The sequence below is a fragment of the Danio aesculapii genome, chromosome 6, assembly GCF_903798145.1.
Source record: "Danio aesculapii chromosome 6, fDanAes4.1, whole genome shotgun sequence".
NCBI lineage: Eukaryota > Metazoa > Chordata > Actinopteri > Cypriniformes > Danionidae > Danio > Danio aesculapii.
Window position 1 is genome coordinate 44,667,149 of NC_079440.1, and position 27,918 is coordinate 44,695,066.

The window sequence follows — 27,918 nt, forward strand, 5'->3', positions numbered from 1 at the left end:
TTGTTTTAGATTTTTCAGCTAAAGAGTAAAAGGTAAAATATTAGAATTTGTAATACTTGTTCTTGTGGCACTGAATTAATAAAGTGAGGAAAAATAAGCAGACAGGGCAAGTTTTAACCCCATTTTACAATACTCCCCAGTCTACACCCTATGGCACATTGGGAATAGCAGTTTAGTTCAAATAAAAAATTATGAAGCTAATTAATATTGATATTAAATAAAATAATAAGAACAAAGTAAATTCTTCTTGATTTCATTGACAATCACAAAGCAATAAAACGTTTCTTGCTCAATATTAATGCACGTTGACATTTTTACTTATTTGTGCAAATTAAAGTATGAAATGAAACTAAAGGAGTAATGTTATGGGACACATTGTGAAAATTTCTTCAGTTACTCATTTACATGGCCATGCTGACAATACTCAGATGAGTAAATGTATTCGATTACAAATAATAGGCACTGTTAAGGTGTTTTGTGATATTTATTTGGTGCTGTGCAAAAAAAACTGCATGAAAATGATCCTTTATTCATCTAACTATCATAACTATCCCTGTTACTATCATTAGTGTGAAAAGGAATAAAAATTTGCTGGTGTCGTACTGCCACGAAGCATTCATTAAAAACGTTTCTGCGGTTTTACAAAAATGTAGACTGAAGCACATATTTCCAATGAGTCTGTGCTGGAATATGTTTTTCTGCCTACTTATGCGGTTTAAACCAAGTGTGTGAAAGCTTATAAATCACAGAGAAGTACTTAGTAAGCAGAAATGGATGCAATATTTTGGGAAATATAGAAGATGGTAAAAAAAACTGTATGATCAGTATTAAGACATTAGCTTAATATTTCACCAACTCGACTGAAAAATATTTGAACAAGCATGAATGTTGTCAAGATTCTTGACCTGTAAATCTTGTTTCAGTCTGACCAACCACAAACACATCTCCTCTGCTTGATTTGTTATCTTTTGGCATAGATTATAGTCCTCAAATTGCTTTTTTTTTATAGTTTTATAAATAAAACTTGTAACATGACATTAATTATTCTTTTTCAATAACAGAAATGTTCACCAAAATATGCAAGTTTCATTTGGTTCATTGGAATTCTCTACATTCTGCTCTCCAATATGGCCGCTGATGACATGTCATGTCTATTTATGTCTACACAAATCAAATAAATTAATAAAAGAAATACAACTGACCCTTTAATATAAACAGAACAAGGAGTTGCTGTGCTCTTGCTTACTTTTTAATAACCATAAAATAGACATTTACTTCAGTTGTATTGTGATAGTGAATTGGTGCATCCTCAAAATCAACATATAGGCAAAATACCGGTTCGTAAACATTCAGGATGCGCGCGCATTGAGGTTGCAGAAAAAAAACAGGTGCGTTAGCATTTACATTTACAGGGAATGACATCCAATGCGTACAGAGTTTGTTGTTGTATTAGAGATAAATTATATTGATTACATATTATATATATTATTTACATAATGCTTTCAGTGTATAATAACAGCTTGTCACCCAGTGATAAGCAGTTATTCTGCAAAATTAACGTTAAAGTGAGCGGTGTTCGTCTGACAGGTCCATTTGCAATAGCACCCCCCAATGGATATTGGATAAGATGAAATGGTCAAGCATCCAGCCCGAAATATACAACTATCTCATTGAAAATCCAAGTGATTTTACAAGAGAAGTTAAAGGCCTACAAGTCCTCGGACGCCTACAATTTTGTTCTGTGTGGTCATGTGCAAGAAATAATTCAATTCAATTCACCTTTATTTGTATAGCGTTTTTACAATGTAGATCGTGTCAAAGCAGCTTCACATAGAAGATCATAGTGTTCATAACAATGTTCCATGATTACCAGATTCAAAACTTTGTAGTGCTAAAAACCGAGGTTCTGCCTAGCCAATAACAAGAAGACGGAACTGTACAAGGCCTGGGTAATCATCAACAAGCAAAACAACTGCATTCTGACAGCAAACTGCACCTGTACGACAGGGTATGTGAACTTACACTTTCACATTTCATTCTTAGCATTCAGTGTCCGCAGTTTAATTAATCCTTTTTAACTGTTTTTGCTAAAATCATTGCTGCAATCAAAAACGAGTAATGTGTATGATTCAGCATAGCGTGAACTTATCTGATATAAAATGAGAACTGCAGAGTCCAGCATTAAAAGCATTGTGGTGTATGGTAAAATTTAAGTTTTCTATTTTTGGACATTGATCTTGGCATCCTACCGCACAACACGATATGTTTGCTATTGCCACGGGTCTTTTTTTGCAACTGGTAAGCACGGTTGAACCCATGTGACGTAGGTTGGTAATTCCCCTATGGATGCATCCTCAACATCATCATATATACAGTTGTAGTCAGAATTATTAGCCCCCCTTTGAATTGTTTTTTCTTTTTTAAATATTTCCCAAATGATGTTTAACAGAGCAAAGAACCTTTCACAGCATGTCTGATAATGCTTTTTTTCTTCTAGAGAAAGTCTTATTCGCTTTTTTTTTCAGGTAGAATAAAAGCAGTTTTGAATTTTTAAAAGCCATTTTAAGGTCAAAACTATGAGCTCCTTTAGGCAATTTTTTTCCCTGATAGTTTACGGAACAAACTATCGCTATACAATAACTTACCTAATTAACCTAACCTGCCTAATTAACCTAGTTAAGCCTTTAAATGTCACTTTAAGCTGTGTAGAAGTGTCTTGAAAAATATCTAGTCAAATATTATGTACTGTCATCATGGCAAAGATAAAAGAAATCTGCGCTCACCAAAAGCATCATTGGAAATGACTGGCAGCTTAATGCTGATTGGATGAGACTGACAAATTACACCTTATTCTCTATCTTCTGTTTCTACTAAGGTATATCCCTGGCTTTGTTAAATACCTTTTTTGTATTTTCGTTGATAAAAAAGTCATAAAGAGCATTACATGTGGTTATTTATTTAGATTTACACGCAAACAAAAACAAAACACATCTTTGTAAAAACATAGCGTGACCTATCTAATATAACTAAATGTAACTAATAAAACATTAGGATGTGCATGTGCTGTATTATATTTCTCTCTTAGTTTAAAGTCCTGCTTGTTGTCATTTTCACTTTTTTGTATTGTAATTTTTATGCAACGTTATTCCATGAAAGTAAATCCAATACATAGGCTACATATATGCATACATACATACAAAGGTAATCAGACTGCTCTGTCATTATGCCTCAACATTGTGTGGTTTCATATGAGAAGTTAAAAAGGTGTAGTAAACAAAACACACACACACACACTTATGTGAAGTCAAAAGTCATGTTTAAAAGAACATTTCTCACAGTATTTCCTAGTCTAATAGTATTTATTCTGGAGAAAGTCTTAGGCTGTTTATTTTAGTCTGGCTGGAGTAAAAGCTGTTTATATAGGCCTAATAAACATAAACATGTCAATATAATAAGCCCTTTAAGAATTTCTTTGTGTCAAACAAAAATTTGTCATGCCCTGTCACTCAAAAGCATCTTGCTGTAGCTACTTAATTTATAATGTAGCCAAATGAGATTTTTTGAAAGCTTTCTTGCTGTATAAGCTGTTTATTTGGTCATTCTTTTAACATTTGTTCAATATACAGATTTCTATTTTAAATACACCCTTTTAAGTAATGAGCTGTTCGTCTTCTGTGATTGTGACCATCTTTTTGTAAAAACAGTGATATTTCAAATTGCATCCACTCCCACATTAAAAAAATACTATAGTAATTTATAGGAATAACGTTAGTGTTTTTGAACCATATTATAAAAATAGCCTATTTAAACTCTAAAGTTGCTCTGGTATCACAACAACTATAAAAATAACCCAATACTGAAAAAAATATGTTTAAAAACACTATAATATTCACTATAGTGATATTATTTTCAATATAATATTCACCTCGATAAAAAACCTGAACGCGATCTCCGCCAATGGTGCCGTTTCCAGACGGCAAAACATCGAGATTCGGGAAGTGTCCGACTTCTGATGTATTTTTTGAGCCCTCCTCTTACTGCAGCCGCCTGCTCTCGTCTACAATGCAGCCAAGGTGAGGCGCACCTCAATTGAGCATACTGTGTTCTAATTACACATAACGCAACAAGATTCCAGTGACAAGCAAATTGGCTGTCTCCACCAAACATGACACAGCAGGAACAATTAAATACTAGCCATTCGTTTAAATACCAGTCGTTGCACTCCCAATGAAATAATAATTGCTAATACTATTCTCAACAACAATTATATAATAACCACACCTGTTCCACTTCACAAGATACACTGGAACAGAACAAAAAAAAAAATCATCACACTGGCATGGCTAAATACACAAAACAAGTGAGACGTTCCAGTCTATCCTGCATGCCAGCGAATCCATTTGGCAATGGTTGTTATGCTGCACAAAATAACACAGATTCGTTACTCAACTTTCATTTCCCACGCCAAACCTCCCAATACTTATGCACAATGCCTGCACAGCTTTAGATCAGTGCAGTTATTTTTAATAACACCCATTCAACCCAACAAGAGTCTTCTAGCATGACCAGTTTTGCTGTAAATTTAAATCTATTATCTGCCGAGACATCAGACATATTTGCATGCTGTATTTGTTTCGCTTTCTGATGAGCTGTTTAAATTCAATCTATTCTCTACACAGAATATGAAAATGTTTTGCATCTCAAGTCTTTTTATCTTCAAGAATTGCTCCTCTTTGAGGTCGATGTTCACTTTCAGAAACATCCACAGCTAATGGGTTATTATGAGACACTGAATACTAGGATATAATAAAACATATGAGACAATATTAGGAAAGGTTTACAATGTTTGTGAGTCAGTCTTGAAAACACAGATGTTTACTGAAGTGAATCATAGGTTTCTAATATTAAAATAGCATGCTTGAGGCTTGATTCTCATGAGCATGTCTGTTTTCTTAGTAGGCAGCAAAGTTCTGGATTAAATTATGTTTACTTTTTAACTAAGAATAAACAAACTATAAATATTCTTACATTAATAAATAGAGATGATTCGATCAGGATTTTTGGAGCCGATACGGAGTACCGATTCCTTGTCATGGTGATCGGCTGATACCGATTCAAGCTTTATATAACTTTAACATTGCATCAAGCACATTTAACCCTCTTAAGTGTGATACTTAACTGGAGATCTGGATTTACCTAGGAAAATAAATGAAGGATGTTGCATATAATCCCTTAAACATGTCTCTCCATTTAGTGTGGACACGTCATGGTCAGAAGCAGCTTCACAGAAAATAATATAGATAAAACAAATAAACAAAATTGGTGAAAAATGACGAACAATGCAATTTGGAAACATTGCAAATGATGGAGGAATAAATTAACATGCGTCAATGAAGAAAACGTTTGACGTGCATATTTGATGCATAAGAAGTAAAAACGCAACTTCTTACTTGTAAACCTGTAAAAAAACACTTTCAATCGGTTCATGTGATCGGCCAAATTGGCGAGTACCGATCGAGTCATAAATGTGATTATCGGCCGATACCGATATCCGAGCATTCCTAATAATAAATGCACCACATTGGTATAATAAACATTTTCAAATAATAAATGTTGGATAATCAATCATTTATCTGATTAAAATTTTAAATATCTGTATGAAATATCAATATGATATATTGAATAATAATGTGATATATTGAATAATATGATATATTATTTATATTTGTATTTAATTCTTATATGTATATATCCTTTTTTTACTACTACTACTGCTGTTTACTGTATTTTTATTAAATATCTATGTTTTTTAATTTTATGTAATCTTTATATCTGCTGTTGGCAATACATTTGTAACATAGGAGAGAGAGAGAGAGATGATTGAAGGAGAGAGAGGAGAGAGAGACCGCAGGAGCGAGAGCGAGAGAGATGAGAGGTGACGAGATTGACGAGGAGAGAGAGAGAGAGAGAGATAGAGAATGAGAGAGATGAGAGAGAGAGAGAGAAGAGGGAGAGGGAAGAGAGAGAATTTTCATAGCCTTCCAAATTTAGTTTGAAGTTTCTGATTTACCCATATGACATAATACTATCATAATACACAATATAATACTACTACTCGGGTTTGTTGTGGTGGGTTTCCTCCAGGTGCTCCGGGTTTTGCCCCACACAGTCCAAAGGACATGTGGTACAGGTGAATTGGGTATGCTAAAAATTGGCCATAGTGTATGAGTGTGTGAATGAGTTTGTGTGTGTGTTTTCCAGTGATGGCTTATGGCTGGAAGGGCATACGCTGCGCAAAACATGTGCTGGATAAGTTGGCAGTTCATTCCGCTGGGCCACCCCAGATTAATCAAGGGACTAAGCCAAAAAGAAAATGAATGAATGAATAATAATACTAATCTATAGTAAATACTATACATTACTACAGTAAATTACTTTTGTAGAAATGTTTATAGTTGCTGTGGTAGTTACAACCACAGCAAGATAAACCCAAATACAGTACTACGTTTTATACAAACAGGACATTATCCTAAAATGCACCACAGTTTAATAAAGTATACTACAGTATTTATTACAGTTAGAGTTAGCTAATATTGCAGTATGCTGTAGTATTCATGAAGTGGTATAAATATGGTGCACGGTGGTGCAATGGGTAGCGATGTCACCTCACAGCAAGAAGGTCGTTAGTTCGAGCCTTGGCCGGTCAGTTGGCATTTCTGTGTGGAGTTTGCATGTTCTTCCCGTGTTCGCATGGGTTTCTTCTGGGTGCTCCGGTTTTCCCCACAGCCCAAAGACATGTGCTATAGGTGAATTGGGTAAGCTAAATTGGCCGTAGTGTGTATGTGTGTGTGTGAATAAGAGTGTATGGGTGTTTCCCAGTGATGGGTTGCAGCTGGAAAGGCAGCCGCTGGGTAAAACATATGCCGGATAAGTTGGCAGTTCATTCCGCTGTGGCGATCCCAGATTAATAAAGAGACTAAGCAGAAGGAAAATGAATGAATGAATGAATAAATATGACAGCCTAGGATGTAATATAAAATATACAGTTTAATATACTTTACTCTAGTAAAGTGTAAATAAACTATAGTCTGTACTAAATTTTACTATAGTATTTTTGTTATGTGGACATTCAATAAACTTTTTAATATGCCCATGATTGTGCGACACGGTGGCTCAGTGGTTAGCACTGTCACCTCACAGCAAGGTCGCTGGTTCGAGTCCCAGCTGGGTCAGTTGGCATTTCTGTGTGGAGTTTGCACCCAGCAAACAATTTTGTGTCTAGAGACATCTAAACGTAGACAGCTTGGCTAAAACAAGGCTAAACTTGGGCTGTTAGTAAATATAATAAAATATAATAAACATCTAAGAATAGCCCAAAACTAGACTAATCGTCAAATAGACAGACTTTATATGTGTAGTCATTCATTTCTGTTTATTTTTGACGTCTAGTCTAGTTTTGGCCTATTCATAGATAACTATTAGATTTATTTATTATTAGAACTATTAGACAGCCCAAATTTGGCCTCGTTTTAGCCAAGACGATGTCTATTAGACAACTATCTTTTAAAAACAAAAAATGCTTGCTGGGCATGTTCTCCCCGCGTTTGCGTGGGTTTCCTTTGGGTGCTCCGGTTTCCCCCACAGTCCAAAGACATGCACTATAGGTGAACTGATTAAACTAAATTGGCCGTAGTGTATGTGTGTGAATGTGAGAGTGTATGGGTGTTTCCTAGTGCTGGATTGCAGCTGGAAGGGCATTCGCTTTGTAAAACATATGTTGGAATAGTTGGCGGTTCATTCCGCTGTGGCGACCCCTGACGAATAAAGGGACTAAGCCGAAAGAGAATGAATGAATGCTTATGATTGTGTGTGTGTGTGCAACTGACAACATAATTTACCAAGTTTTCTGCCTTTTCCACAAAAGTAGCCTCAATAAACCAGCAAGTTCAGAAAGGCCATTCAAAAGGTTTTTTAAACAAGAATTTTTAGACCTGAGAGTTGTTTTTCGTTACCTCATTACATTGTGCCAAAAAATACAATAATCATCCCAGCTTCATTTTAAACCTGGAAACGTGGTTGTTGTTGTTGTTATGTTAAACACAATGGGCAGAAATTGTCTTAACAATAAGAGATTGAGTTAAGGTTGGTTTCATATTCACACATTCAGACTTTCCCTTTAATAATATAACTTCATAAAAGTATTATTTGCAAATTCTAAACACTGAAATCATAATAGCAGCCAATGACTATCAAAGTCCAACCTTGTTCACAGTCAAATAAATAGTGCTAATGTTGTTTTGAAGTCACTAAACGTGATTTCAGGCTAAATATTCTTAGTACCATGGTAAACAATATAGAGATCGTGTCACAAGTTTTCAATGAACGAATGAGCGTATATAAAACAACATTTACCTCACTGATTAATAAGAGGTCAAGAAGGGTCAAGCTACTGACCTGATTGGGGTCATCGTAAAATACACCAACAGACGAGAGCTTCGGTCCGATGCTGCAGCTCTCCGTGAAAGCGGCTCCGCTGGCCTTGTACGAGCTCTTCCAGAACTTGTATGCAATCGTGATGTTTTTTACCGGAGGAGATCCAGTCCGAATCACGACTTCCGAGAAAAGACCGGTGTAAAAAACGAAGCCCACCAGAGTCACGATCAGACAAATGACCAAAAACAGAATCAGCAGTAAAATGATAAAGTCAGACATTTTTGTTTGCCCGGCTTCACAAAATCACGCTCAGAAACGGTCAACGTGTTTGAAGAATTCTCGGTTACAGGGAAAACAAACACAAATTCAGTCCTTCAGCATGCGAATTGGCCTGTTTGCTCGCGTGTCGCTCGGCAGATGTTACATTTACAGTGTCGAGGCTTTACCGTGAGGTAAGTTTAGTTGTGTATTGACACAGCTGAATGTTTGTTTATCCTCCTCTGCACAAAAACATTGAGCGCATTGCTTCCTGGTTAACCATGTGACTGTGACTCAGAGGGATGGCGTGAACGAGCCAACCAAATAGTCGTGTTAAGTCCGATTCATTTGCGCGAATCGATTCTTTTGAACAGGTCAAGTATACAACCGATTCAGTGTTTTGGTCAGCTGAAACAATCGGTTGTTTTGGCATTTTATTCCACCCTCATTTGCATTCATTAATTTGTTTTACACTCGGTACACAATAGTTACACTCAGGCCAAAATATATAATTTATTTACCATTTTGTCACCATTTTCTCAGGTTTGACTTATGGCAAATACAGTTGTTGTTTTTTATTTGTATAGCATTGACAGAATTACATGTAAATTATTCATAATAAAAATGTTAAATAATTATAAAAAATAGGCATTCAACGTTGTTTACATACAGTTGTAGTCAGAATTATTAGCCCCCCTGAATTATTAGCCCCCCCAGTTTATTTTTTCCCCCAATTTTTGTTTAACAGAGATTTTTTTCAACACATTTCTAAACATAATAGTTTTAATAACTCATTTCTAATAACTGATTTATTTTATCTTTGCCATGATGACAGTAAAAATATTTAAAGGTTTAACTAGGTTAATTAGGTTAACTAGGCAGGTTAGGGTAATTAGGCAAGTTATCGTATAATGATGGTTTGTTCTGTAGACTATCGAAACAAATATAGCTCAAAGAGGCTAATAATATAGACCATAAAATATTTTTTTAATAAAAAACTGCTTTTATTCTAGAAAATAAAACAAAAACAAAAAAAAAAATAAAACAAAACTGAAATAAAAAGACTTTTTCCAGAAGAAACAAATATTACCAAATATGAACATTTCCTTGATCTGTCAAACATCATTTGAGAAATAATTAAAGAAAAAAAATTCAAAGGGGAATAATAATTCTGACTTCTTGAAAACTGCAATTTAAAGGGTTATTGAATCCCCTAAAAGCCCAATGTTTATCTCTGTGCCTTTTAAGCAAGCAAATCAATACATTAAATGTAAAACCCTTTAACTATTAAAATAAATGTGAAAGTATAATTTACTATTTCTCACCATTTTCTCAGTTTTGACTTATGCAGCAAATAGTCTTTTTGTTTAGCATTGACAGGACTACATGTAAATTATTCATAATAAAATGTAAAATATACAAATTTGCTATTCAGTTTGCATATACTTTTTGAAAACTGAAATTTAAAGGGTTATTGAATTCCATAAAATGCCAATATTTTATCTCTGTGCCTTTTCAGCAAGCAAATCAATAAATAAAATGTAAAACCTTTTAACTGTTAAAAATAAATGCGAAACAATAATAAAAAAGTATCATTTATTTACTGTTTTGTCACCATTTTCTCAGGTTTGACTTATGCAGCAAATAGCAAATACATATTTTTTTGTTTATTTTAGCTGTGACAGAACTGCATGTAAATTATTCATTCATTCATTCATTTTCTTGTCTGCTTATTCTCTTTATTAATCAAGGATCGCCACAGCGAAATGAACCGCCAACTTGTCCAGCACATGTTTTACGCAGCGGATACCATTCCAGCCGCAACTCAACACTGGGAAACACCCATACACTCTTGCATTCACACTCATACACTACAGACAATTTAACTAACCCAATTCACCTATAGTGCATGTCTTTGAACAGTGAGGGAAACAGGAGCACCTGGAAGAAACCCATGCGAACACGGGGAAAACATGCAAACGTCACACAGAAATGCCAACTGACCCAGCCGAGGCTGGAACCAGCGACCTCCTTGCTGTGAGGGGACTGTGCTACCCACTGAGCCACCGTGACACCCCTAAATTATTCATAGTAAAATAATAATAACAATAATAATTCAACATTCATCATGCGTGTACCTGTTGAAAACTGAAACTTAAAGGGTTTAAATCCATAAAATGAATTTATCTTTGGTTGCTATCAAGACTGATGGTGGATGCAGAAAGTTATTTTATGATCATTTTTGCTATTAGAGACCTGTGTGTAACTTAGTATAACTGACACTCAAGATAATAGCCTATTATTATTGGTGTTTATTATTTTTTAATTTTTTATTTATAGTCATTAACATTCCTGCTTTTACAATAGTCAAATATCTTCCTGCTGCACAAGAACATACAGGAAACTGGCATTAATTTATTATTAACATTTACATTTTTATTAAAATATGTCAGCAAACGGCAACAAACAAATATCCTAAAATATGAAAACACAAATAGTTTCTCAAGAAAACCACTTGATTATAGTTAACTGAACAATACACATCAGCCTTTTTGTCCATTTAACATTAGAAAGGAAAAAATATATATTGGATGCAACAATAAATCAACATTAGTGTACTTCAGTCTGATTCATCTGATTCCTCCATTTCTTCCTGTCCATCATTTCTCTCATCAGAGTCACTCTCCTGCATCAAAACAGACGAAATCAAACATCAGGAAATAAAATACATCACAAAATCCCTCATAAAGGATCCAATGAGGAAATTGAACTCCCAAAACAAGTGAAGCGAAATTCATTACATGCCTTTTAAGACAATTATAGACGGTCACAGGACATGCTGCATATTTGCTGTTGTGAATTAGATGACAATGCATGATAACAAAATAATGCTGCTGGGCAGGAGACGAATATGTTAATGTGATATGAGAAATATCATATACATATCATATTTCCATTTCATTTAAAATAAAAAAAGATTGCTGTTAATTTGTCCTTAAGCCATCCAAGATATAGATTATTTATTTATTTATTCTAAAAACATTCTTGATGATTTATCAAATGTTAGTTAATAGGGCAAGTCAATAGTCACTGTGGGCTCACCCATGAGCTGATGCCGTTTGTTTGCTGAGTGTTTGGGAACCGTTATGATAAATCATAATGGTAAATGTGTTGGACAAAAAGCACATAAAATGAGTAATCAAAAACCAAAATAGCATTGTGATATTTTATCCAGTGTTGTTCAATTGTTTTTCTCCAGGCAATGGATGCTGAAAGTTTAGCTTTGTTATGACATGTATCAAAATACACAAAGGAAGTAGAAAAGAGCCATTTTAAATTATAATAATATTTCACAGCATTACCGATTCGACTGAAATAAAAAACCTTGTGACCTTAAGAGACTTCTTTTTAAAAAATAAAAAACAGTACATGACCCTAAAATGTTAGATGGAATAACACATTTTAAAGGTGTAGTATGTAAGTTTGACACCCAGTGGTTGAAATAGGTATTGCACTCCTGGATCAAAACAAGAGCAGGTTGCCAGATTGAGGACAGTAGCGAGGGATTTGAATCCTGTTCTGAAAAAAAGCAACGGCACCCAATAGAAGGAAGACTTTCCATATTAAAAGGAGTTTTTGTCCTAACCAACAACTTGAATTGATACAATAAAAATAGCTTCTATTTCTCACAGGTGAAAAACAGAAAACTGACAATGATCACCTCAGGTAAACCTCATGTGCTTTATTCAGTGTTAAATGCTAACAATGCGAGTTTGAATGCCATTTTACATGACATTTATTGCCATACTACTGAAAGCAGCAGCAGATAGTTCACCTCAGATCTAGAAAATAAAATAAACAGTTTGGGGTTGAACTTTAGAACTAAACACATATGAGTGATTCAGCATGTACATTTAATAATGTTAAAGAGGTTTAATACGTATTAACTAGAGTATAAACCTTACCATTTCATGAGAAAGTGTATATTCTGTGCTTCTGAATGGCTTTAAAAATTCTGTCATGTTTCGTCTGGTGCAAACAGCCAAATTGTTTAACACTGCGTGTGTCATCACAAAACGTGTTGTTAAGATGGGTTTACAATGTAACGTGCTCACCTAATGTTTACATTCCTAATATTTATATTATTTGCTTATTAATAACCTCATGTCGAACTCTGAATCTTTGTCTCATGCCACTGTCCACCGGAGGTCGCGTTTCGGTCACGGATGTATGCTTTGAGAGCTTTTCTGAATTAATGAAATGCATGGTTTTCCACCAAGGCAACCCGGGGTGCTGAAATATATTTGGCTAAACTGGCATTGGGCAGATTAAAATGAACAAAACAAAGACAGCCGTTAAGGCACGTAATACACATTTTCAAAGCAGAATATCTGACTTCAGCATTGTTTTTGAGATAAACAAGAATGTTCACTTAGCATGTTTCTTAAATATCTGCAAACATTTTATGGTATTTTTATGCTTTAGAAGAGTAAAAAACTTACATACAGCACCTTTAAGGTAATCAATTTACCTAGATTACAACACTTGCATGTAAAGCAAATAAACTACAAAAAAAACTACTTTTTTGGCATTTTAACAAAAATATTTAATTTCACATCAGCAAAGTCCACATTTTATTGTTCAGCCTGTGCTGTAGGAATAACAGCTTATGTTCAGAATTGCAGCCAATAAGACTACATGAGCATTTATGCAGAATAATGGAGGTCAACCTACCTCTGCTTCGCTCTGTACCTGAGAGGACTCTTCCTCCTCTTCATCAGCTGCCTGTGACCTCTGAGAGAGAATCTCTTCACCCTGCAAAAACAAAACAAACAAAAATGTTTTACATCCCTGTATTATCCAGAAATACTAAACTGCACCTAGTCCTCCAAATTGATGTCCTTATATCCAGGGTGCGAATTACAGGGGAGTTTAGGGGGGATTGACCTCCCTAATAAACGCTTGATCCCCCCCTAAAGGAGATCAAAGCAAGATGTATGGGGGGGCGGGGGTGTAAGTCGCTTATTACTGAGAAATATTTCACTCTGATCTGTATTTTAAACAATAATGTTAATAATGAAAATAATAGATGATATAAATATATATTTGACCACCCCTATAATGGTTCAAACCATTGTTAATGCATAATTGCACCAATCAGTCTGAAAGAGGCAGATCTAGAGCACCAATAGACATCATGTTCACAAGACTTTGTTTTCTCATAAAATAGTTGTTTGTCTTTATATTAGCCTGAAAATAAAATTAAATTAGACGCATAGTTTGTAGTTAAACCTACAGTAACATCTGAAATAGCAGATCAGAGAATACAGTAGGTCAAAATACACTAAATATCCCTCAAAATGCTGAAAACTCAAATGTGTTTTAATAATAAACTAGATGGAATTCAAAATAAATGCATAAATGACTGAAGCATGTATTACACAAACTAACCCAAACAGCTGACCCCCCTGATCGTCAGTGTGTAATTCTCACACTACTTACATCTACAATAGCCGTTCCCAGTTTATGCTGTATGCACATGGCCAAAAAGCAGGTACTTCTGCAAACTTCCTCCAGTTTGCAAGCCCCATATAATAGCTGTGTGTAATGTTGTATTATTTAGAAATACTAAACCAACATAATATAACATGCAAAACATAATATGAACAATACATAAAAGGGCTTTAACATTACGTAGTTATAGAAACTCAGTTACATGAACTAGCTACCAGACCGGTGATCAATTTGTCCTACCCTGTTAGATTGTCCTACCTCCCATTCAAAAAGTAGGTGGCACAACTTGCTACCAGTGTAAATTTTAATGTGGAGTAGTGTGATATGAAGCTGTAATACCGCCCTAACCTACCTGATCTTTAACCCCAACCTCAGAACCATTCAAATACAATGTTGGTAGCATAATCTGATGGGTAGGATAAAATGTCAGGACACCGGCCCACCATAAACTACATTTTCCCCTTCAGACCTTCATTAGGAATTTAGGGTGATGTAAGCCAGCTGACAACATTCAACAAAAAAAACAACTGGAGGATGAAGGAAGCTGTGACCAGAGCTGTGTTTTTGCTCTGCATTATGGGTATTTTATGTTCAAGTCACATGATTGAATGAGCAAAAAAGAAGCAGAGTTTAAATCACGACATCAATGTGTTTAATACGGCCTGCATTCATTCAATATTGGGTGATAATGTAGACGTATAAGTCATGTGATGGAATGAGCAATATTGGGTGAATGCATTACATGTCATTTTAGACACTGTGATGGTTGTGATTTAGCCTCTTAGCTTCTTTTTCAATCACATGACTACATTATCATGCCATACGAAACAGTGATGGAACTAGTAGGAACACTGTGATGGACTTGAATTAAATTAGCTCTGTCAATGGGTGTCTCTTTTTTTGGGTTTGGTCGAGGAGTGTTTGTAGACAACACCAAGATTTAACACGTCACCTTTAAATCTCTGTTCTTCAGGTTCCCCAGCCAGAAAGCCTCCTGGCAGTGATTGAGAGTGAGCATGGCTTTCACACGGTACACAAACTGCTCCAGACTTTTCTTCAATGCTGGCACGTGATTGGTCAGCCCTGTGTCTTGCCTAATCTGAGAACAGTAAAGAAGTGACATTAATTACTGATGCAATATTGGTATGTAATAACATCTTTAAAGTCGTTGCCATTTTCTTGTTTTTATCTTTAATCCCACTTTCCGTGGATCAATATGAACTGCAGACTTTCACCTTTGAGTGGCCACACATGTGATGGAGTTGTCTAGTGCTGAGCTGGAAGGTCTTTAGTAGACCCTGGACGTCCTCCTGAAAAGATTCAGCAGTACTACTCAATATTCAGTTTTATTTGTAAGTACATCAACATACTGAAATACTGAAGTCTCTGCATCTTCCGGTTCATGCAGACTAAGATGAAACATTCCAAAAAAGTTAAAATCAGATGAATAAAAAGTCAAATGTAACACTTTTTAAGACCATTATGAATGAAATGTCAGACTTATAGAGGGCTAAATACTAAGATTTTTACCTGCCCCATTAAAAAATTACTTGAATAATACATAAATAATGTGTCAAAACAAGCAAGCCATACAAACTTTTCTTTGATAAGCTTTAAAAACTATAATAAACTAAACATACAACAGTCTTTCAAGGTCAGTGTCCTCCCCACATATGGTCTATAAATACATGGAGAACTTACAAATGCTATTGTGAGGAACCATATTGTTAAATAGAGTTGTAAATAAAAGTAATTAGAGATGTATTGTTGGTGACTGTATGCTGTATACAGGTGTGGACATAATTGAGTAGCTTTACATGGACATTGGAAAATTAAGACCCATTTAAAATAATTTAAGACCGACAAGTCAATATTTCAGCGAATTTAAGACTTTTTAAGGCCTAAAGTTTTGTTTTTGATAAGGTTTTGTTTTGGCAGATACCCTGTAAAATGAATGGAACACAAATACCTTGTGTTTTTTAAAGCTGTAGTCAAGCAGAGGCATTCCAAGCTTGAGAAAGGACTCCAGAAAAAGACGACCGTACTAAAGATCAAAAACAACACAAAAATACTGTTTAATTAAAGCATCATTATAAACATACTTTTGTGTGTGCAAATATTTCTAACCTTTAAACACACAGTGAGTACAGGTCTGCTGTCAAACATCTGAGCCAAAAAAAAAAGCAGAAGAATATGATCTTGTGCAGTGGATGTTAACAATGTGAAAGCAGCACAGGAAAAACATGAAGGCTTCTGTACCTTGACCAGGTTTATGAGGATGTGAAAATCACGTACAGCCAGATTCCAGGTTAAGAGCTTCTCACTCTGCATCTGCACGGATTACACTTATTAGCTCTGTTCTCTGTACTTTCTATTGCTACCCAAATAACAATATATACACTCATCCAACAAACACACACCTCTTGATTATCCATCTGTTTGCTGGCAGGAATCTTGCGCACCGCTCTCTCTAGCTCTGACATCATGCATTTGTAGTACACCAGGAATGTCTGCCTGTGTCAGAGAGCAAAACAGATTGATTGAGCACAACTGATTTTGATTGGTCGAATGTAATGTTGCAGGGAATAAATTGTATTAGTACTTTTAGTCCAAATAATTCTGTTTCCGGATAGTTGTACAGATGTTTTTGAAGCCTCTGTACCTGTTGAGTGTCGGCCAGCTGCGAGAATTGGCATCTTTAGCCGCGTTCAGCAGCTCCGGAACCCCTTCACCAGCTATTTCCTCCACCGCCTTCAGAACATCATCTGTGTGCTCCAGATAAACACTACAGCAGAAAAACAAAATTACTGAAAAACGTCCTCAGAAATATTAAGGATTCATTCATTTTCCTTCGGCTTAGTCTCTGATTTACTAGAGGTCGCCACTGCGGAATGAACCGCCAACTATTTCAGCATATGTTTTACGCAGAGGATGCCCTTCCAGACGCAACCCAGTACTGGGAAACACCCATACACTCTCACGCTGACACACAATTACACACTATGGCCAATTAAGTTCATCCAGTTAACCTATACTGCATTTCTTTGGACTGTGGGGAAAAACGGAGCACCCAGAGGAAACCCACAACAACACTGGGAGAACATGCAAACTCCACTGCTGTGAGGCGACAGTGCTAATCACTGAGCCACCATGCTGCCTCAGGTTTTACTTTATGAAATATATAAAAGCAGTAATATCTTATTACAATTTTTAAAAAAAATCAAGGTACAGAATATTTATTTAAATATTCTGTACAATAAATGCCTTTACAGTCGCTGAATAAAATAGTGTTAATCTCTTTCCCCTAAAATATAAAATATCTAGGTCATGTTATAAATGTAATTAATATTTAATTTTTCAATTAGTAAAAGAATACATTATTGTAATAATTATATTCCTTTTGTAAGATCACCATTAATATTTTAGTTAATTAATTTTGTCTTCTTGCATAATGTAAGAATTGGACTAAAATGAGGAACGCTTGAATGGGTGTAAGAAGTGTGTAAGAAGATTAATGAACATATAAATTAATTTATTGACTCTTTCTCTCTCCCCTCTCTAAATTCCCTATTAATACCCAACTCACATTAGTGCAGCTTTGGTTCATTATTATTTATATAACACTATATTATTGATTAATACTTGAAATTAGCATTTACGTCGTTATTTCCTCCCCTTGTAGGACATTGTGAAATGTTTTGATGGGTCAGAATCTAACTTGAGCCACCAAAAGCTAATATATTTTTTCTTTTAACATGAAGAGTTCAGATGCAAAAACCTCTAAATACCGTCTGAATTTTCTCCTGTGTGTAGGTTTAGTAATATCACTTTTATGGCAATAAAATAAGTCCTTTTCAAGGTCTTTAGTGCTTAATTTGTAAATGAATCACTATTCAGTTCACTTCACTATTACGTGCCAAGTGAAAAAATAATAATTAAATGACTCACTCAGTCTAATCTTCAAGAGCCCACAGTTACCTCTTCTGTCATGTTTTCTATCTGACTTGAGATCGCTTTGCTTCTGTTTCCCGCTCTCCTGATCCATTCGCGCAGTTTCATCTTCTCAAAATCTCTTTTGATCAGGCTCATTGTCTGATTTACACGTGGTTTGAAAAAATTTAAGTATGCTTGACTGCCTCTGCCATTTTGAAAATATTTTGACTGCCTCTTTGCCATCATACAGACCAAAAGCTAATATATTTCTTTCTTTTAACATGAAGAGTTCAGATGCAAAAACCTCTGAATACTGTCTGAATTTTTTATCAGGCTCCTGTGTGTAGGTTTAGTAATATCACTTTTATGGCAAAGAATAAGTCCTTTTCATGGTCTTCAGTGCTTAATTTGTAAATTAATAATTCCCAGAAAAAAAACAGGAAATAAAAGTTACCAAGACTGACGTCCACCACACAATTTCAGTTTTCCCGGAACATGACGTCATAAAATGGTTATAGCGCAAACAAACTGCATCACATTTCTGAACAGTCTTTGATTATTTTGTGCCATATAACGTTATAGGTCAGTCATAGATAATAAAAATATGTAGCTACAAAATCATATAAACAATCACTATTCAGTTCACTTCACGATTATGTGCCAAGTGAAAATAATAATTAAATGACTCACTCAGTCTAATCTTCAAGAAGAGCCCACAGTTACCTCTTCTGTCATGTTTTCTGTCTGACTTGAGATCGCTTTGCTTCTGTCTCCTGCTATCCTGATCCGTTCGCACAGTTTCATCTTCTCAAAATCTCTTTTGATCAGGCTCATTGTCAGATGTCAGACATTGCGATGGACAATGGCATCGTCGTCGTAGGCAGCAGTGAATTAATTATATATGAATAATTAAATAATTCATAACAAATGAATTATTTGTAGCCTACCGTTTCAACTACCTGACCCGCATGGTCTTTGTTTTACCCATAACCAAATCATAAATAAATAGAGATAAGTTACACACAAATAACCACCTCTCAATCACTTTTTCCGCGGGACTCTGGCATGAATAGGCAGAGTGATCTGTGTCATTATAATGGCGTCGACAGACTTAGTTGGTAAAAAAAGTGCACAACCAACAGGAACCAACCAACAGTATCTGAGGTTTCACTAAAATTACTAAGTACAAGCGTGAAAGCGTAAGTTCGAAGCAGTGTGCTGATGAAGCTGTGACACGTTCCTTGATAGAATTTAAAGACAGAAGAGTCGTTAGATAGAGACAAGATTAATTAAATATCACGTTTAACAACTATAGTGAGATGTGATCCAGCAGTACATCCTTGATAAACTGTCCGACGTGCACTGCTCTCTGGGGTTCTGTGCTCAAAGCACACGCTGACTGCCTGGAGCTCAGACATGTGCATATGCTGCATCATGAGAGTGTGTGTGTTTGTGTGTATGTGGTCACGTGATGTGCGAAGATACAAGCATTCAGCTTAAAGTGCAATTTAAAGGCTTAATTAGGGAAATTAGGCAAGTCACTGTATAACAGTAGTTTCTTCTGCAGACAATCAAAAAATATATTGCTTAATGGGGCTAATAATATTGACCTTAAAATAGGTTTCAAAATACTTAAACCTCTATTTATTCTAGCCAAAATAAATCAAATAAGTCACACTATCTCACTATCAGTGGTGGACGCTTATCCACGTGGATCATTTTTATTCTAAAATGCCATTTTAAAATTAAGACGTAGTAGTGTAAACAGAGCTTAAAGTGTGTATTTTTCCGTGAGTGGGTTGCTGCTGTGATGGGGGAGGGGCGGAGGATCGCGATGCCGGCTCAGCATAGTGATGTCTATCAGCCATCGGTGATGGCATCGTCTATCGACCCAACCCTAATAGTGACAACCGTCATTCACCACGGACAAGTTAATGCCGGATCCATTAAAATAAATACCGGAACGCAAAACATGCATATCTGACATTTCCCGGAACAGGATCCGGCAAGATCCAGCTAAAATTAAGCACTGATGGTCTTTAAAGTGAAATAACTCAATATAAACAAAGAAGGTTGAGAAAAAAAATTTAATTTTCGATGGAAGATTCAGACGGCCCATCAAGTTCTTTGCATCTGATCTGTTATATTATTTTGATATAAAATTTGAATAGCATTCAGTAGAAATTTGCAATATGTTGCTCTGAAGAATTGAAATAAAAGAACTGATATTTAATGAATACATTTTAGTTGATAACAACATCGCCTCAAACTTCATCACTTCAGGAAATGATCATTAAACTTAAACATGATATAACAAACCTGAGGAGAGTTTGAAGAGTCTCGTTGTATTTGTTTCCTCTCTCTTTTTCTCCACTCGCTGTAACCCATTCCTGACAGAGGAAATGCTTTGTCAGGGATGCTGGGGGAAATGATAGAATCCAAAATTAATATAATTCACAGATCTACAATTGTTATGCTGCATATAGTACAGGAAACACAGACTCTGGCTTCCTGTACAGTTTAGGATACATTTTAAGATTTTAGTTTTGGTGTTTAAATGCCTAAATGGACTAGCACCAAGATACTTGTCATCATTAATCCAATTGTACACTCCATCAAGGGCACTTAGATGTACTGATCAGCTACTTTTGGCTGTTCCATGCGCAAGGTTAAAAACCAGGGGGGACCGTGCCTTTGCAGGGGTGGCCCCCAAACTTTGGAATAATTTGCCTCCCCACGTTAGGCAGGCACCCTTTCTGTTTTTAAATCAAGTCTTAAAACCCATTTTTATTCTTTGGCTTTTAATACCACATGAGAGTCATGTGTCTGTTGAATTTGCCCTTTGTTTTAAATGGTTTATGTGTGTACAGCACTTTGGTAAGCACTTGTTTTTAAAAAGCACTTTATAAATAAACTTTGACTTTGACACATACTGATTTGTTCTCTGTAGGTCCTGTGATTTGATCCTCCATACTGAGACAACACAATGAGCAGCTGCGTCAAGCACAGGGCTGTGTTCAGACTGGGCACGGTGCTTCTGAAGTTCTGCAGGTACTCAAAAGCATGCCTGTAAAAATAAAACACCACATGCAGATGGTTACATTACAAACTTTGCACTGATATAATTTAATAATATTTCCTTACATATATACAGCGCTTTTCTGATGAAGCCAATTATGATATGGGGATGGTTAGAAGGCCATGATGGACAGAGGCCAGTGGAAAAATTTGGCCTAAGATTTTTAACAACCACACAGAGTCAAGAGTTGGCACTCTTGGGCTGCGTCCAAAAATCGCCTCACTGAGCAGTTTAGAGTCCCCATCAATATAATGGTGCGTTAGGACCCACACAGACCGCAGGTTGAGCGTCCCCTGTTGGCCTTACTAACACCACTTCTGGCAGCAATCTAGCTTTACCATGTGGTCTCCCATCCAGTTACTGACCGGGCCCAGCCCCGCTTAGCTTCAGTGGGCGACCATGTAAGAGTTGCAGAGAGCTAGCTGCCGGCATAAAGTAAAGAGGAAGCACAGTGCCTTCAGCCATTATTTGGCACTCTTGGGTTGCGTCCGAAATCGCCTACTACTCAGTAAGGCGGTGCAATTAATCGAAAATTCAGTTTCAATTTCAATTTTGGCTTCTAACAATTATGAGTAAACCTTGATCGAGATGAAATGATTATTGCATCATATACCGCCCCCTTTTCAGTTGTACACACCGGTGAAGACGCGCCGCGCTGCTCCTCGCCGCTGGCTCTCATTGAACATAAATGAGTTCCAGCTACTTTGACGCTCTCGCCGCTTTCGGTGTGAACGTACAGTGATATGTCATCCAGGTACTTCTCGCATACTGTTTTTCACATTCTATAAATTTAGACATACTACTCGGCTCGCATAATGTTTTTAGCGTACTATATAGTATGGAAGTATACGATTTTGGACTGCGACATAATCATCTTTTTTCTTCTTTACAATTTTTACAATGGTTAATATCCAGTGTTTTGGTGCATTACCGCCACCTTCAGCTTCGGAGTGTGAATTTACAGACTAAAGTAATGGACACTACTGAAGTATGTACATTTGAATTGGAATTTACTAACGACCATTTGGAAGTATGCAATTTCGTTGCACATAAGCACTTCAACTTGCGTGACGTAGTGTATACATGACATCACTGTGCTACAGGCCGCAGTGAGGACTGTTTGGAGTTCGGAGACAGCCTTTCTCTTTGGATTTAGCAGTTTCCACATGATTTTCCCCCCCATGGTTTAGACAGCATAAATAAGAAGAAAAACACATTCAGTATTATATTAACTTTGCTGTTGGTTACATCCGAGTAGCACCAGTAAGGCAAGCAAAATCTTGACATAAGTGTAAATCCTCTATATTAGTGGAGAAGGCCACTATTATATGTGTGCTGTCACTCTAACCTGCTGAGCTGATCCAGGGTCAGTTCTGTCTCTTCTTCCTTCAGCCGTCCGGCCAGGATTCCCAGAGAGCTTTTCAGCAAAGCACGATTCTCCGGAATGGAAAAACCAGCCCTGATTATAAACACGAGGAGATTGGAGAGGGTCAGGGAGTATTTTAGACATCAGGACAACTAATCAACTACTAACTAATCTGGGCTCACCAGCTAAACGTGGTATGAAGCACTTGCAGTAGGAGCTGATAGGCTGAACACATGAGCTGATTTTCCTTCACATCCACATTAGGAGCGTCAACCACACCCTGATTCTCAGTCAGAAGTGTCTGTGTGTGGACAAACCCGTTCAAGCAGAGCAATGAGATACATCTTTCCTTCTACAGTGCGTTTTACAATGCAGATTGTTTCAGCACTGATGAAGAAAATAGAGTAAAGCCATAACATTTCAAATTGTGGAACAATCCAGCAATTCAGGCAGGCAGGAGAGTGGTGTAGAATGCTGGTGTAGTTCTAGTTAGATTGAAACTACTTCAGTTCAGTTTAGAACAGCGTTTCTTAATCCTGGTCCTCATATTTTGCATGTCTCTTATTTAACACGGCTGATTGAGATAACCAGCTTGTTAGAAGAGGTTTTTGCCTGAACTGTAGTCTGACTGGGTGACGCGTTGGCGGAGTGGGTAGCGCTCTCGCCTCACAGCAAGAAGGTCGCTATTTCAAGGCCTCGGCTGGGTCAGTTTCTTATAGCATTTGACTTGTTTGTAGTGTAATTTTACTTAGTTGTAGATGTGTAAAGCAACTCGTAACATTTTAATGATATTTTTATAAATTGAACAAAATGACTCGAAAAAAGATCTCGATGAACAAAACTTAAAAGTCTCGAGTCGGTAAAATGATCCAAACTTCCCATCACGAGACATAATAAACCTCTGTAAATGAATATAATATAAACTCACATATTACACACTAAAATGCCATAGGAATGAAACATGCTCACTTCAAACTAAAATCACTGTAGAGCTGAATTAGAACAAATGTCTGATGTAGAAAAATAAACATGCAAAATGTCAAGCAGGATTGAGAAACGCTGGTTTGGTTTAAATGTCACACCGTCAGCACTAATGCAGCTGTAATGAACATATTTACATGGCTGTGAATGAGACATGTGTGTACCTGGAAATGATTGTGGCAGTTCTCCAGATGCGTGCAGAGTGTGGGCAGCAGATCACTGCAGCAGGTAGCGATTTCTTTGGAATTCTTCTGTTGCAAATGAGCAAAGCCCACCGCTCTGTCTGTCTTACTCTAGAGAGAGCCCGCAGTGGCATATCAGTTGTTGACCAATATTACTAATATATTTAGTTGATCATGTTTAATATTATTATTATATTATTAAGTTATCAAATGCTCATAAATTTAATTATTTGAAATAATTTAATGTAATACTACTGATAAAAGGATCTTTAACAGTTCTTAAAAAGACATATTTTTCATATTGTACATTGTAATGAAGACAAATCTCTTAATGGCATCACGTCAGTGTACAGTATGAAAAAATATTAAAACTGACTTAAAACTTAAATATTTGCTAAAAGATTACTTATTTTTTAGGCATGATTATTATGCCTGGTGGTTCATTTTGTTGTGGTGACCTCTGATAAAAGCAGAGAATAAGCCAAATTTGAGTAAGTGATTATCATGGCAAAATTAAGAGATTTTTGTCATCATTATAATGTACAGTATAAAATGAATATTTTGCTTATTAGAAATATTACATGTAACACTGTCATTAATTAAATTATTTCATCATTGAATCATTTCATTTTCATGATGCCTGAATGAAAGCAACTGTGGCATCATTGTAATGTAGTTTTTAAAAATTGTTTTGTGATTTGCTAAACATTTAATGGATATGTTCAATTATTAATCTACATTATCATAATGGCAGAGAGAATTGTGGAATTACTAAAATGTACAATGTAAAATGAATATGTGATCATGTGAAACATTATCACAACCTTACAATTTACCGTTATAAAAAACATTTATTCATTTGCTTTTATAGCATTATTAAATTATTCAACTAAATTATCAGTATGAAATTAATATTATGAGAGATCAACTGACAGAGTTGTAAAAAATGATAGCTTTGATTTCATATTGTTAGTATTAAATCATCTACATAAAAAAATAAAATCTACAAGGGTTAAAAAGAAAGTTCCGTCAAAGATACTCAAGAAATCATTTACAGTGGGTCAATTATTTAAACAGTGTGTGTTCATACTTTGAGAAATGGAGCCTTTTTGGCTGGAGCGGATGTTAAACTGAAGTCCAGTTTACGCCACATGTCCTCCAGCAAGAAAAGCAACTCAGCAGGGCCCAACTGCACTTCCTCCCTCAACTAGACATAAAACAGAATCTTTTACTAACTCTTGTTTATAGTTACAGAGAATTTGTCAGCAAATAGACATGTTTTACCTTACTGTGCAGCTCAGTGTCCAGTAGTGTCCGTGACAGAAGTCCACACTGCAGCACACTCAGAGCTTCAACATCCAATTCTCTGAAGAACGGCCAGTAAGAAAACAGACTGACCCCTGATTTTCCATCCTTTTCCTTTTCCTTCTCATTCTCTTTCTCTGGAGGATCCTGACCAAAAAAAAAAAAAACAATAGCTGGACTAGACATACTGATTTTTCATGCATCTGTTTCATTTTTCGATTTGGGGCTTCTTGGCTTTTCATAAAGTGTTTTTGTTTTAGTCTAATTTAAAGAAAATGTCCAAAATACACACTTTATCAAGTTGTGTCAGTAAATTTCAAATCACAATAAATATTTTTCTCCTGCGCAGATCACTAATAGAGGGGTTTTTACTCAGGGAACATTCATCTGTAATTTGTCTGATTATAAACAGCATTTTATTCTAAAAAAAACTAAAAAAACATGTGGGTTGGCCCATGCGGAACCTAGATGGGTTGGCCCATGTGGGGCCTAGGGGGGTTGGTCCATGTGGGCAAAGGGGGGCTGGCCCATGTGGGAGCTAAGGGGGGGTTAGCCCATGTGGGGCCAAGGTGGGCTGGCCCATGTGGGGCCTAGGTGGGTTGGCCCATGTGGGGCCTAGGTGGGTTGGCCCATGTGGGGCCACGGTGGGATAGCCTAGGTGGGTTTGTCAAAGCGCTTTGCCCATGGGTTGTCTAAATGGGACCTATATGATAGAAACACATAGACCCCATATGTGTTTATTATATTAAGTTGTAAAAATTATAGAAAAAAGAAAAATAATAAATAAATAAATCACACAAATTGCAAAGCCCTTGTCTGTTCGCAGTATTTTCTTAATTATGGTGTAATAAACATATACCAAACCCAATTAAATCCTTAGGCTTTAATACGTCAACAAAGAAAACAATATTTGTAAACCAGAATTCATTCTATGTTCAGATTATTGTGTTAACAATATTTGCAAGTTTAATATATGCATATTCAATGAAATAATGTCTCGTTTGCATATTTATATGACAATTAATTATTTTCACAATTCTTAATTAAGTATGGTGATAACTTCAATTAATTTTTTCTGTATTTTCAGTTTTATGCTACTTTTCTGCAGTGTCTAGACATTTCAGGTGACACCATAGTAAAATCACAACATATTGGATTAAAATGCCCCAATTTACTTAAAAGTAATATGTCTTAAATTTCCCTTTGAAACAACCCAGTTTCACAGTCTGTCTACCAAATGCTCATTTCAGTGAGTATAAATAAAAGGAGAGACAAGATATGTGGTTTTTACCGGTTGGGACTCCTCTGCATCTGTAGCTCCCTCTAGCTGTGACTTGTCACCAGAGGAGTTTTTACTCGCTGAGGCCTTCCTCTTCTTCCCAGATGACTCTAAGCAACAAAATACTATATAATAGGGCTGGGCGGTATAATGAGTCTGTGCAACATAGTGATATATTTAACAAAATGGTATAACATAATGTGACTTATATAGAAATGCAATAGTCTAATATGAGCACATCTTAAGAATGGTTAAGAACACAGAGTGAGCTGCTGCTGGAGAAGTGCATAATCCAGTTTGTCCTGAAGTCATGCTTCATATTAAGAACTTTAAAATAACCCATAAGCTTTAGTTCATGCTCTGATAGTTTGACGTGCTGCTGACAGATCGGCTACTTGTGCTGTTTGAGATGTGCCGTTTTCATTTCACAGATATTTTCTCCATCTTTAAATGTTAAAAAGTCTGTAATCAAAATCATTTAGCTTTCGGAAGGGCATGAGCTTTGTGAATTTCCAGTAAACATTATAAACATTTATAACAGTTGTTAAGTAACACACATAAATATTTTGTAAAATATAAAACCAAGGATACATATCACAATTCAGCCAAAATAATACTGAGATATGATTTTTGCCCCTATCACTCATGTCCTAAACACTAACAAAATTAAAGTTCAGTAATTTCCCCAGCAACCTTACCTTTCTTTCCTTTCTTTGATTGCACGACTGAAGATGGTATCATCACATCAGCACTATCTCCATCAAAGTTAGCTTGAGGAGGAATGTAGCCTGGTGTAGCTAAAACAATATACAAAAAACAATGTTAACATGGAAGATAAATAATATTTTACATTAAAAATAAACAGATAAATATAAATACATAAATAAATATATAAATGAATAAATGTATATTAAATGTACATACATGCGCAAAAAGCACAACCTAAATTCAGACATGAATATACTCTCACCAGCCACTTTATTAGCTACACCTTACTAGTAACGGGTTGGACCCCCTTTTGCCCTCAGAACTGCTTTAATCCTTTGTGGCATAGACTCAACAAATTGCTGCAAATATTCCTCAGAGATTTTGGTCCATATTAACATGATCACACAGCTGCTGCAGATTTGTCAGCTGCACATCAATGATGCGAATCTCCCATTCCACCACATCCCATAAGTGCTCTATTGGATTGAGATCTGGTGACTGTGGAGGCCATTTGTGTACAGTGAACTCATTGTCATGTTTAAGAAACCAGTCTGAGATGATTTACGCTTTATGACATGGCACGTTATCTTGCTGGACGTAGCCATCAGAAGATGGGTACACTGTGGTCAAAAAGGGATGGACATGGCCAGTAACAATAATCAGGTAGGCTGTGGCGTTGACACGATACTCAATTGGAACTAATGGGCACAAAGTGTGCCAAGAAAAAAATCCTCCACACCATTACACTACCACCACCAGCCTGAACGTTGATACAAGAAAAGATGGATCCATGCTTTTATGTTGTTGACTCCAAATTCTGACCCTACCATCTGAATGAAATTGAAACTTATCAGACCAGGCAATGTTTTTCCAATCTTTT

At 36.0% G+C, this 27,918-nt stretch overlaps 2 protein-coding genes across 2 annotated transcripts in view; both read right to left on the reverse strand.

The window, feature by feature from the left end:
* Window positions 1-8,977, reverse strand: part of tex264a (testis expressed 264, ER-phagy receptor a) — a 155,337-nt gene extending 146,360 nt beyond the window's left edge. Inside the window, exon 1 of the mRNA XM_056460346.1 lies at window positions 8,455-8,977. Within this exon, the coding sequence (XP_056316321.1) occupies window positions 8,455-8,712 (258 nt within the window). The 5' untranslated portion in view covers window positions 8,713-8,977. The remainder of the gene's footprint in view (window positions 1-8,454) is intronic.
* A 2,128-nt stretch (window positions 8,978-11,105) lies between these two features.
* Window positions 11,106-27,918, reverse strand: part of fancd2 (FA complementation group D2) — a 38,410-nt gene continuing 21,597 nt past the window's right edge. Inside the window, exons 27-44 of the mRNA XM_056460347.1 lie at window positions 27,029-27,127; window positions 26,343-26,440; window positions 25,031-25,198; window positions 24,837-24,953; window positions 23,729-23,857; window positions 22,766-22,884; window positions 22,566-22,676; window positions 21,072-21,205; window positions 20,458-20,557; window positions 16,868-16,990; window positions 16,626-16,719; window positions 16,465-16,536; window positions 16,333-16,371; window positions 16,175-16,249; window positions 15,441-15,515; window positions 15,158-15,304; window positions 13,426-13,506; window positions 11,106-11,377 (exon numbers count right to left, since the gene is read on the reverse strand). Coding sequence (XP_056316322.1) covers window positions 11,312-11,377; window positions 13,426-13,506; window positions 15,158-15,304; window positions 15,441-15,515; window positions 16,175-16,249; window positions 16,333-16,371; window positions 16,465-16,536; window positions 16,626-16,719; window positions 16,868-16,990; window positions 20,458-20,557; window positions 21,072-21,205; window positions 22,566-22,676; window positions 22,766-22,884; window positions 23,729-23,857; window positions 24,837-24,953; window positions 25,031-25,198; window positions 26,343-26,440; window positions 27,029-27,127 — 1,847 coding nt within the window. The 3' untranslated portion in view covers window positions 11,106-11,311. The remainder of the gene's footprint in view (window positions 11,378-13,425; window positions 13,507-15,157; window positions 15,305-15,440; window positions 15,516-16,174; window positions 16,250-16,332; window positions 16,372-16,464; window positions 16,537-16,625; window positions 16,720-16,867; window positions 16,991-20,457; window positions 20,558-21,071; window positions 21,206-22,565; window positions 22,677-22,765; window positions 22,885-23,728; window positions 23,858-24,836; window positions 24,954-25,030; window positions 25,199-26,342; window positions 26,441-27,028; window positions 27,128-27,918) is intronic.